The sequence below is a fragment of the Rhodnius prolixus genome, unplaced genomic scaffold, assembly GCF_049639745.1.
Source record: "Rhodnius prolixus isolate KJV_2025 unplaced genomic scaffold, Rpr scaffold_4, whole genome shotgun sequence".
NCBI lineage: Eukaryota > Metazoa > Arthropoda > Insecta > Hemiptera > Reduviidae > Rhodnius > Rhodnius prolixus.
The window spans coordinates 44,054,316-44,067,611 of record NW_027411614.1 but is presented as its reverse complement, the minus strand read 5'-3'; the positions used below and the strand labels follow the sequence as shown (position 1 = coordinate 44,067,611).

Genomic DNA, 13,296 nt, shown 5'->3' with positions numbered 1-13,296 from the left:
TTATTCATCAAATAATATGTTAGTTTCCGCTATATCAGCAATAATACGTACTAAGCATTTAGGCTATTATCTGTTGCGGAAATAGATTTACAGTTAATAGTATATTTTTACATATTCCTTTACTGTTATATGCTTACGTAAGTGTTGCAGGATACAAAAATATATTTATTTAGTATGAATTAGAAATCTTCTAACTTTAATATCAAAAAGTCATGTAGGCCGCTTAATCAATTTATAGATCTACCTTTTTCTAGTCAAAACTTACTACGGTTTAGCCATGATAAGCTGAACAGTATATAATATATCTCTTTAATTACTAAAACTGCGTAAGGTTTGAACCCGATTTGTCTCCTTTTTGTCAGAATATTCTCTTCCCTACGAGTCTCTTAATCTGTAGTAACTTTCCTGCAGTAATCTCAAGCTTATTCGCCACTGCTGAGATTATTGCATTATGAACGTTGGAGTGCCTAATGATGTGAGACTTAATTCTGTTTCTACTCAAACCAAACCCCAATAAAAGTGTAAGGACGAAGTTCGGTCAGTTCACAATATCTCTGAGCACCAACTCTAACAAGCAGTTCATTTTAAGCAATGCACTTTAGAGAGAAGCTTATACCGGGTTTATCTCTCAGAACTACATTTTTTTAAAAGTTCTAGAAAAGTGATTAAATTGTATTTTTGATCCAGGTGTATGTTATCTTCAGGAATACGATTTAGAAAAAGGAAAGTTGTCCAGTTTCGAGAAAATTTCCAAAAATTAACAAAACAAAAATCAATGAATGCTTCAGTAGAGGTGGAAGTTGGAAGTTTGGATAAAGTTGCAACCTGAAGTTTAGGGTTAGTATCTAGCATTTGTCTAATAATTAATAGAGCAGATAAGTTTTTATTCAATTTCAGCCTTATATGTGGGATCTTAGAGACAAAAGCTTTGTCTAAGTAGAATTTTAGGACTTCAGTGTCTCAACGCTTGGTAGTAGAATAGAATAGAATAGAAAAAAATGTTATTATTCTGGGACAATTGTCCCCTAAGAATAAATACAGGAACAAATAGAGGCCTTAACAGTTTGGCCTGTGTTTAAAAGAAAATAAATAAATAAATAAGTATTGACAAAAGGTGAAAATAAAAATCACAGCAGAAATTAAGGAAATAAATTAAAACAATTAGAATTTCGGAGGAAGCTGAATAGAAAGGAGATAACTGAATAGACGGGATTTAAAGATAGATAGGGTAGGAGCATGGCGGACAGATGAAGGCAAGGAGTTCAGAAAGAGGTAGCACGTATTAGGAAGGACTTGTCAAAGGATGAGGTACGGTGAGAGGGAATATAGAGATCAGATGAGCGAGATCTAGTGTTACGGGAATGGATGGAGGATTTAAACTTAAGGAGTTGAAAAATATAGGAAGGCCTTTGAGACTGGATTACTTGACAAAGGAAAGAAGCCAAAAAATATTGGCGGCGAAAGAGAGGAAAAAGCCACTTCAACTCATCGTAGCAGTGCGAAATGCGAGAGTCTCTGGAAATGCTGAAAATAAATCTTATGAAGCAGTTCATGAGGCGCTGGAGCTTAGCTTCAATATCACCAGAAAGACCGCCATACACTAAACAACCATAGTCGAAATGGGGGAATATAAGAGAGGAAACTAGAAGTTGTCGGGTCTTAATTGGAAAAAGGTGACGGGAACTATTAAACTGCTTAAGGATATGGATGGAACGACGAGAGATTTGGGAAACATGGTTTTTCCAGGATAGGTTTTGATCAAAAGTGATACCAAGGTTTTTCACAGAGGAACAATAGTAAGACAAGGACTGCAGGACAGAAAGAATATTCGTCTCAAGATGAACATTCAACTTCATAGAAGAAACCTCTACGTTTAAGAGAATATCTTAGAACTAAATCTATTTTTTCAAGAACTAAAAATATGCAAGTTTGCTGTTTGTAGCCTTAAAGGTCATGCGATGATTAATTTCTATTTAAACAGATATGTACTTTTTTTTTGTGTCTAAACCCAACTCACTGACAGTCTCTAACTGTGGTAGGCTTGTGGCAGTTTTAAATTATATTTCTAAAAGAGAATCACGATTTGCCTCTTGATATATGTAAATACCCAAATTATACGAGTAACGACTTAGAATACATCAGTCTTACGGCTGATTAGAACTAATTTCACTTTGCAGTTCGTAACATTTAATATATTTTAAACTTAAAGTAAATTTTTCTTCTACTCAGTATTAGCTTCATTTGCATTAACTATTTAGTTAGTTGACTTTATTTAACGCACTTTACTGGAGCAGTCTCCCTTGCAGATAGATAAGTTACTTTTTTTCATTTCTGATAAATCCAAATTGTTTGTTACAATCCTTTATGCATTCATTAGGACATTAGCTCAACTATCTTGAAAATAATTACATAACTTGGACTTCCTCCTAGAATCACTTTCTGTACAAAAAGAAGCTTCCAGAGAAAAGTGTTGGACAGTCTTCTTATTGAATCTTAATCAATTTTAAACATTAACTCATAGTCAATTTCGAGAATTCAACTCTTTATCGAATACTTCTTAGCTTTGCTTCAGTGAACTTAAAAGTGGGGAAAACTGATTTATACTTTTGTCGTAATCGAAAACAAAAGTTTTTCCGTTGTACAGTGATCTTTATTTTTAACGATTTTCATTTTTGGCATGTCTTTTTTCAATCGTAAAAATGTTTTATCGCTGTAATGTTTCATCATAAAGATCTAATAGTAATTTTTGTAAATATATAAAAGTTTTAGGCCTCCAAGTGCTCGAAGGGATACCAAGTTTACAAAAAATCGTTGGAGCCATTTGAATACTCACACACACACAATTTGTAAAAACCATTTTTCCTCAATGCGGTTATATCAAGTGGATATAATCTACCTGATAACAATGTCTTCTCTTACAAGGAATAAGAAAAGGCAAAAAACTAACTCCATAGCTAAAGGTGTTTATATAATTTTTTTAATCTACCAACTACAAAAGAAATATTTCCAGTTTTTTATTTATTTAGTCATTTTTTTTTATAAGTTGTTGGCATGTTGTAATCGCCGGTATCCGCCAATAGTTGGCGCAAACGATTGCCACCACAAAACAATCCAACTAAATTGGCCTCTTATTTTCGTTTTAGCCCTTCGACCGTAGTGGTAAAGTCAAACTTCTCCAATCTGAATTCTACTTGGGAGGTGATCAGTTTTACTAATTATACTTTCATGTTTGGAAATCGTTTTAAAAAAAATAAGGAACATAAAAATGAAAAAAGAAGTTATTTTTCTCTTAACAGCTGAAAATAGCTTTTAGCTGGATAATATAAAAACTAAATAATTCTACCTAATAGGACAATTAAGGGCTTATTCTTATCAATAAATAAGGGGTACCACTTTATGTTGTAAGGGTCAATGAATGCCAGCGTATTAATGATCACAGTTATTTTAATTTGTAGATGATACAAAGTTTGGTTTTATTTCCGTACCTAGTGGAACAAGAAGGAAGAAAACTTAGTAGAAATAAATAGTTCCAGCTGAGAAACAAAAATGAGGGCTTACCTCTTGCACCACAGTACGAAGAGCCCTATATACTGAAAACAAAAAGTATTCATTCTTTTCAATAATCTTTATAAAGTTTTATTGCTCACCGTGGCCACTGTTCTAGACGACTGACTTTCTTTCAGAGCCAGTAGTCCAACAGAGGCATTCAATGGAGTAAACGATCCTCATGCTGTCTTTTTATAGCCTTTTGCAAATCAAGATGGGATAATTCGCCTTAGAAGACGAAAAATCAAAAAGAACAGACAGTTTTGATTACACGTTTTTCAACTGGTTGCCAAATGATAACCCCGTTTTAAGATTATTTATTAAAGGGATACCATGGATGTGCACAGAGTTCACTTCTGATAAAACCCGAGAGAAGTTGTGGATTATTGGTATTAGGAGAACTATTAGCTCTAGGACTCTAATTTAAGAGGCTAGAAACTCCAGCAACTCTTCTTCCAGCCGAATGAATGCGAGAAGCAGCGACTGTTTAAATCACGGGGATATGTCATATGTATGAGTATCAATTTTTTTTCTGGTAGGCAAGCAAAAGGCATCTGTGATTTGCGATAACTTAAAACGATATTTCCATTGAAATTCGAAGTTGAAAAGTGAAATTTTTCTTACAAGAGAATTTAGATAGAAAAAGTAAAAAATCTATAGCGATAGCCATAAGACTTACTTTTGTTACAGTTCTCGAAGTATGAACAGTGATACTCTTTTAAATGTGTGCTTAGTAATAATCAACTCAACTGCTTTACAGAAAATTGCAGACAACTAGAAAATTAGGTATTAAGAGAAAACCTAGAAAATTAAAAAATAATTGCAATTTAGCACCTGCGGTTACGCTATTTTCTTCTAACTCGGAAATTTTCTTTGATCATTTAATTCTCTAACGGGAAAAATCTAATCGAAATGTAATTTCTAGCTTCTTAATATTTTTTAGTACTTGAGATGTTTTATTAAATACAAAAACACAAACTGAATTTAGAAAATTTGACATGATTTCAACATTTACTCTTCTTAGAAACAAGAGTATTGTAAAAAATTAAAATGTACGTCGTCGATTTTGTGCTCATTCTTATTGAGTTAATGTATTCATAGCGTTCAGATTTATATGTGTTATATAGATAGTTTATTAACCAAGTATGAAGTCCTGTCTAATTGATTTCTTGCGGTATAAGTTTTTTAAAATACCATATCCATATGGTCAATTTTTATTCAAATAGTATTGCACAATGCATGACCGAAGCTGAATGATGTGGTAGAGAAAAAATATTTATTTAAAAAAAAAAGAAACACGTGAGGTAAAGTACATAATTTTTTTGTTGGTTGAGTACACCCTGTTCAGTCATTTTGTCGGCACTGAACGTGTGGGCTTCAGGCTACAATTCAACCAAACCTGCTCGTTTCTACACCTACACAAGCGTTAAAATGTGTGAAATTGTGTAGTGTAGGATATATTGCCGATGGATTGGAAATTTAAAGTTGATTAGACATTAGTGTGATTGATTTACTTAAATAACTTCAAAAAAGCGAAGCCGGCATGTTTACTAAAGAGCATAATTATGAAACCTTTTTATCTTTAAAGGTAAGTTAATTTCCTTTCACTTCAGTGTTGTTCTTGTGGTTTGTTTGTAAACATCTTTAATCTGACGTGAAACACTTTTAAGACTTCCTCTAAAAAAAAAAAAAGTCAGAGTTGAAAATTAATAATTTTAAACTATTAGCCACTCCTGTAGGGATGTTATCGTCCCTGCGGGTATCCCGCACACACAATGTAATAGAGCCTGCAGAGACAGTAAAATGTTTTCAACTAATTGAGTTTAGCAAACCTGAGGCAAAATCTACTTCAATACGGCGCAGAGTAGAGAGAACGGAACTTCAGAAAACACGAGGGTAACTTTCAGAGAACCTTTTCAAACAAACACGGGCTTGGAAAGATGTTGTGGACATCTCAGCCTGCCTAGATGCTACCTAAGTGATAGTAGAAGAGAAAAATCGGCACTAAGGAGGGGTTATCTTAATATCTGCCAGCTTCCCTGTCTTCTGGAAAACTGGTGAGGCAAAGCAAATGACTTCTTTGCATTTTACTTCTTGCATGAATTCGGAATCACTGGTTAAAACTCACGACATTCCGGGTGAATGTTGACGCTACATGTCGTGGGCAGGCGGGTACACCGGCATATTTACCTTTACATAATTGCTGACTGTAATTTTGAATAGCTGTTTATAAGAACATCATTTCAGTGTTAAAAGAAATTTGGCCTATTATATGGTCAGTGATTTTATTATTTATTTATTTATTTAATTATTTATTGTGTTTTTGGTTTGGTTTGCCCATAAACCGTTATGGTTTACGAGGGCTGGTAAAAACTAAAGTATTCGCAACTACGTTGGTAGCAAATGCTTCAATTTATTAGCCTTGCCTAGCCAGCTTACACAAGGAGGCTTGGAATCAAGGCTGCCGACTAGCAAGTCTACCGCGTTATCAACTAACTAATTCCTTGTAGAATATTGTTCATCGTTTTTAGTGACTGATTCATTAATCGAAAAGGAAGAAAGATTTTGCCAATTTCGGTCCATAAGAACCTAAACAGTCTGGACATAAGATGTACCAACCAACCTCTGATGTTAAAAATGTGAAAAATATTAAAAGAAGATGGCCCAGTCGGATACATATATCCTAGCTCGAAAGCTTGGCAAAAAATAAATAAAAAAATTATGAGTGAAATAGAATATAATCTTTTGAACTAATTCCATTTTTCCCGTAAAACATATTTTACACGTTTTTGTTAACGTGTTAATTGAATTCTTTTTTTTTTTAGTTCCTCAATTATGAAAATCTAAAATCTAATGCATGGCTTCCTTCTGCTATCTGTGAGTGAAAAAAAAATTATTACAGTATGAGGATATATTATTTACAAATATGATTAATACAAAGTAACCTTGCACACTCCATCTGCAGTTTTATTGCGATCATTTCATCTGTGAAATCACCTGTCAATACAGCGATCACCTTTAATGTCAGACAGTCACCTGCTGAGTAAGTATTACCCTAACTATTATGTACTGAACTGTTCTCTTTATGCATCTATGTCTATAAATAATGGTGAACTGGATATATTTTATGTTAAGTTCAACCGAACGCTGCCGTTAAATCCAAGGACATTTTATTTACTCAGATTGTAGTGTTAAAAAACATTTTAAACTTTGAAGTATACAATTTGAAATTAAACCATTAAAAAGTTTTTGAATTTTTTATTAAATTTTCTCAGAGCGAAAAATATTTGGACATTTAGACTAGTGTTCCGCGGCCTTTTTCCATTCGTAGCACATCAGATTCCATAAAATAAATATAATTTAAACCTATCGGGCACACCAAAAAGTTTTATGATAGTTACTGAACATGCAGTCTACAATTTAAGTACATTCATATTTTTCACTCAGTTATTAATTATGTTTTACTGTAGAAGAGTTGTTACAGCTTGCTTTGGAATTCGCTCCGTCAAGTTTTTTGTTTTTTAAAGTAACGTCGTGTAGCCTACATTCTTAAGGCCACTCATTCTGCAGCATTCCTAGGTAGTGTTGAAACCATTCACCAGGTTCTCCTTAGAAGTTCTCGGAAGTCCGCCAGTCAGAGAACCACACGCTGACATACCCTTCTCCTTTATTGCGCTCCAAAATATTCGGAGAAGACTCCCAAATTCGTAGAAACTGGAAGGATGCTACATAGTTACATTCCCCTCCAACAGCAACTAACTATCCAGGCTCTCCAAGGAACCTTAGGAAGGTACAGCTTTGGGATAATCAACTATCACAAGATAGTCTGAGGATGGCTTCAACAGATAAAAGATGTTTTTAGAAAAGGCAGCTGTGCCTTGTTTCCCAATTGTAGATTTTCACGATTGCAATTAGAATACCAAGTTATTTTTTAGCTATTTTCGAGACAATAAAAAAAAACAAAACGAAAAATCCTTCAGTTGCTGTTTCCGTTTATGAGATTTTGTCGTTCAAATATGGGTGGAATACATTAAGTGCCCTAGGAAAATATTAAGTTTCAAGATTCCTGCATTTTCTTCATTTTTATTTTTGAGTTAGTACACAAAAAGTATACACACATCAAAAGAGATATTTTAAAAACATTTTTCATTTTTCTAAAAACACATTTTGAATTCAGGGTATCGCGTTACATTGCAATTCGCCATCATACCAGAAGTTCTAAGAAAATATTTAAATTATCTTCGCTGATTATTATTTTGTTTAATTTTAAAACTTATTTCGATGGAATTTCCACTTCGTAGCTCAATGTTAATACTAAATATGACAATTAAGCTATGTAGTGTTGTCCTTTATTAATATTCGATCGGTTGTAGAGTTTATTATGCATTAATTAAAGCAGTTGTCAACTTATAAAATATTTATCAAGAGATAATTATATGTAATTCAGTGTAATTAAAAGAAAGTTGTTTTGCCAAATAGGTGTTGAAACACTTTAACAAAACGTTAACAAAAAAGTAAATTATAAATTAATTAAATAGTAAAGTAGCAAAAAAAAAATTAAAAATTAATTAACGATTAAAACCCTCAAAAAAAAAGTTTGTTTTATCATCGGGGAACCTAGTTAGCATAGGATAGGTTAAATATAATTTATAATTCAATAATTAGAACTATTAACTATACGACTATTTTCAAACAGGTTTACTTAGTGGCAACACTGATGGTGGTAATATTTTGTCATGCAGAAACTTACGGTGATGGTGACTTGCTAGAGTTTATATAGTGAATTATTTGGCAGATCATTAATGAAATAATTATCACCAACATGTAAAAACTTGTTTTTTACATACATATGTAAGTTTTTAAAAAATCTATTTGCCTTGTCCTCTTTCTTCTTTCGCTTAATTTATAATTTAAGAATTTTTGGGAATATGTTTCATTCGCTTAGATTTTTTTTTTTTTTGTTACTGCCACCAGAGAGAAATAGTGATACTTTTTTTGAAATTCGTTTTTGTTAATTATTCATAAAAATAATTACCTCCACCGTATTTCGATTTTTTTAAAGAGAAAATGGTTTTATCTATGTATTTCAAGGATTTTTTAAAACTTATTTGATGAGATGCTGCGCGTTGATGAAAGTACACATGATTGAATTCCATTGCTTTGTAGAACACCTTATCGAAGGCTGCAGCTCATTGTTTAGGTATGTGGTTGTGCTGAATGAAAAAGAATACCGAAAGCAATTGGCCGAATTTGAACATTAAAATAAGTAATTGAGGCGCGAGAGTCAAATCGCATCAGTAATTTATAAGATGTTCAATGTTAAAAGTTGACAGATTTCATAATTTAAAAAATTAATTTCTTTATACTCAAATTTGATTGCAATTAAATGAACAAAGTATCTTGTTTCAATTTATTTTATTTTTTTAATTTTAAGTCATTTCATTCAGCTTGTAATTCCGCCTACTGCGATAAGCACTTTAATGAATAAAATGCAGCAATTATGTAAATTGGGGAAGTGAATCGCTTAGCAAAATATTCCAGAGAATTTTATTTTGTTTCACATCAGTAAAGTGCTCGTCAAGGTCCCCAACACAATCCAGCTAAATGACCCCTGAGTGCGTTGTGTTTTTCAAAAATAATCAGAGTAAAGAATACATCTTTTTATCTTCAATTTCTCGAAGTAGCTAGTGTATTTTCTTTTTTTTCTGTCTCTTATCTTCTGCGGAAGGAAGTATTGCAATACATTCAGTTCTTCGATTAGGTGTCTTTACCGGAAATTCAAGTTTGAGGTCCTTAGAAAATGCAATATTGGTTTTATATTACAAATTGGACAACACGTCTGTATCTATGGCCTGCATAACGAAAAAAAATAAAAATCTTAGTTTGCCTAGATCTAGCATATTTCGTTGTATTAATAAAAATTGTTAATATTTGTTCAAATAAATATTTTTCTTTGAGGATATTTAATAAGATTTTTGGCAAAAAATCTATCCTATAGTGTTCGTTTTACTGAAACAACCATTTTATGAGGTATTTGAAGAACTTTAATAATTTTTCGCTACCCGCCGTGTGTGTCTTTCTTTGCAACCTACTCATGTCATCGGAGATTGGATTTTCTATTTCATCAAATTAAATGGAAATCTTTCGAAAAGCAAAGTGAGAGTAATAATTTAATTAAAATTAGTGAAGAGGTTTGAAACGAACAAAAGTTCTTAACTTTCATTTGAAAAGTCAAGTAGTGCGTAGAGTCTACTACCTTCATCAGTGTGCAAAAAGTTTGCATGTAAGGAACACATTTCCTGTAACGAAAAAAGGCGTACAGGATCCATTTTCAATTTAAATGTTACATGAAAAAGCTATTTAACCTCTTACATTTGACAGAAGTTTTTTTTGCCTGTAACACTAATTTTTGTCAAATTACTTTCAACAATGGATTCAGTTTTCAATCGCCTTTCCTTAATCTCTCCTCCTAATGTTTGGATTGCCTAATTTATATAATGCTACAACGACTTTCCAGCAGTGATTGGAAAACAGCTGATTCTAACTATGGAAATTTTCTTCAGTTGAGGAATTTTATAAATTATTGGTTTCCCAATAAGTCGTCAACATTCAGCTGTTCTGTTCAGCCGTTTGCCAAATTCTAATTCCTAGTACGTTTCTTGCATCGCAGCAACACCATCTACCCATCATCAAATCCCATCTCCTGCTGACTCTTATGTTTCGATGGAGTATCGTATCCCCTCTAAAGCATTCTCGCGATATGAATCTTTTCCAATCAAACGAGGTCTTCTCAGCCACATGTTCGGCGAGCAGTAAGTTTTTGCTGTACTCAAGCCTGTTTAATCTTTTACCAGACGAATATTTTTCGAATGAGTTTTTTTTCTTAAATAAAGAGGATGTACGTCTCATCTTTCTTATATGGCCTTCTTCTTTCTTATATGGGGATCTCAAAGAGATTTTTTCAGATAAGAACTCGATATTGAACAAAATGAAAGCGATCGCAATACTTCCCTTACATAAAGAAAATAAAAAAAGGAATCCTTGTTAGTAAAACGGAGAAAAACCCCTGCGTTTCCACTCTCACGACCTTTATAATTTTATTTTTATATGTGTGTGATATATGCTAGGCCAGCAAGCAACATTCAAAAAACATTTACATAACAAGATAGTAAAAGTCAAACATAAAATTTGAAACAAATCATAACAATGGTAGAAGAAGTTGGTCGAACAGTCCACCATAAAGAGGATGTTGTGTTCCCCCTTCTGGTCTTTACTTCTTTATTTTTCGAAGAGTTGAGGGTGGACAGCCTAACTAACACACAAATGGCCTACTTAATAAGAATATTTACAACATTACACTCTTGACTCCTTTTACTGTCCTCTCCTATATTCTATAATTGAATTACAGGAGGAATGTATAAATTCAAATTAAACAGAAAATTTTCGAAAATGAAAACTAATATAAATAAATAATTTTTTTTCCGCTCTTGACTGTTCTCATTAACTATTCCAGAAAAAAAAATATTATAAATAAAAAAATTGTTTCTCACATTAAATTATAACTTTATCTCGCGTTAGATTATTTGTATAAAACAGGTTAAGATTAAAAATATGCTTTTTTATAATGAAAAATTTCTATGTGTCATTCGTGCACTCATTCATCCCCAATAAATTGTAAAACTTGTCTTCTTAGTTTAAAATTTCTAAAGACAAATATCAACATGTTTTTGTAGTTGAAACTTAAGGTCGAACTTTATATTTCGATTTGGTCCCACCAGGGGATTCGATAGTAAATTAGCAATCAAAATCCTATAACAGGAAGTGTTACTTTGTAGCCACAAAGTTCTTTAAATTTAATTTGAAAGAAGGCTGAAGGTCAGAGTGTGATCTGTTGGATAGAATGGGTGGACCTTTTTTGAATTAGAGTCTGGCTTCCACCTATTTTGTTCTCTCAAACCAAGTTATTGCTAAGTACTCAGGCTGGACCTCCACCTTTGTAGGACATTTTCCTGTAAAGATGTTTTGTGAGCCGATTTTTTTGTTCACTGTCTTAAAACAGGCAATTTTAAGGAAGTTACTTAACCTTTCTAGTTTTACCAGTAGCACTTCAGTCTGTTGTAATATAATTTGTCACACAATAAGAATTAGTAAGTTGCTAGAGAGTTGTGCCAGACGTAAAAAGTATTCACCTTGTAATCTTTGGCATTGTGGAAAGAGGTAAGGAGTTACATTATAATACAAAATACATCCTGATTAATTAGAATTCAGCGTAATTGTTAAGAACATTTCAAGTTTGATTTATTTATTAAATATGTAAAGTAATTTTCAAAGCTTATTAAGTCCTTAATAACATTTTATTAATGTATTATACATAATTGTATAACTTCATGGACTAATATCATTATGTATGCAACAAATTAATGAAAGAAGTATTTTTGTATTGAAACGTTATTTATGATAATGAAGGGGGAAAAAAAGCATCATAACCTTGTATTTAGGTTTACAAAATATTTAAACTGAGCAATATGTGAGAAGGAGATTAGTAATTATGATATTAGGTCTAATTTTATGTTAATGTATGTAAGGCGTTAAATTAGCTGGGAGGGGCCTAACAAAAGTCAGAGGGCACGCTATGATCTTATTCTTTTGGTTATTATTGCGTACGTTTCGCCAAGAGTAAAAATGTTATTTATTTATCTTGGACATATGTGAAAATTTTAATTTCAAGAAAAGAAAGGCTTTATTAATATTCATTTAAGTTTAATTGAAAATATATTTTACCTAATAGAGCAGCATATACTCGTTCCGCAAGCTTCGTACAATCTCAAAACAGTCAGAGATTCTGTAGAATCTATAGAAAGTTACCTTGTCATTGGCAAGTAATCTTTTGCTGAGAAGGGAGTAGGTACATAAGTCAACATGGAAGTGATAACAGCAAAGACCAGATTGGGGCATGCAGAGTTAATTCTTGTTCAATTAGTCCAATTAGGATTGTAAATCGAATTCGACTTTGATTTGATCGAATCAGGTATAAGATTCCCTGTGGCCGGCATTTGTCGACGTACTGTCTCGGATAAAACACTTTATCTGCCGGAGGGATAGACAACCAACCTAATCGATGCTCAGCTTCATAGATTTGTTTCGCTCCATAGGATGTTACTACTTCTTCCAGGACATTACAATCCTGAGAAAAAAGAAAAACCATCACTCCTGTATTTGCAAACATTATTTTCTCCAGTATAAGTAAAGCAAAAAACAAAAAAAAAATGTTTCAATTAGTTCTAGGAGGAATGCCGGGACTGTTTGGTGCAACAATATCTAACGTGGAGGCCACGGGAATGGTGGAATTAGTATCAGCAGCAATTTCCTCAGGAATATTACACATTTTAACGGGCACTAAATTATCTAGTTGATTTAAATAACCAATTAAGGTTTGTTTTTTTTTTTTACGAGGGAAGGCATCTGAAGAGGACGAGGTCGGTTAATCAATATATATATGTATATATTTTTAATTTTTTTACCAGTCTACTTTATTAATTTTTCTAAAGGTGGGCAGTGGGCGTCCCAGTCGATTAATATAATAGATATGTCATTTAGCAAGAGGAACAATTTACGAAGACCGGCTTCGTCCTTATCCCTAGCTCACTGTCTCACTCACTCTCTGTTAGGTAAATCAGTAGATTTCATCTCTCTGAGTTGCTCTGGAGTGTCTGGATCATCCAGCTTCCATCTTCTCACCACCTTCTTATT

The 13,296-nt window shown here is 32.7% G+C and overlaps 1 protein-coding gene across 4 annotated transcripts in view; it reads left to right on the top strand.

Annotated features, from left to right (window-relative positions):
• Positions 1 to 13,296, top strand: part of LOC141456116 (uncharacterized) — a 31,778-nt gene that overhangs the window by 799 nt on the left and 17,683 nt on the right. For 3 of the 4 annotated variants that reach the window (XR_012459584.1, XR_012459583.1, XM_074131796.1), the window contains exons 2-4: positions 688 to 837; positions 6,372 to 6,423; positions 6,512 to 6,589. Coding sequence is in view for 2 of the 4 variants with exons in the window: in XM_074131796.1 (XP_073987897.1) it covers positions 6,404 to 6,423; positions 6,512 to 6,589 (98 nt within the window). In the remaining 2 variants the exon portion in view is untranslated. The remainder of the gene's footprint in view (positions 1 to 687; positions 838 to 6,371; positions 6,424 to 6,511; positions 6,590 to 13,296) is intronic. The other variant, XM_074131797.1, reaches the window with a different exon arrangement.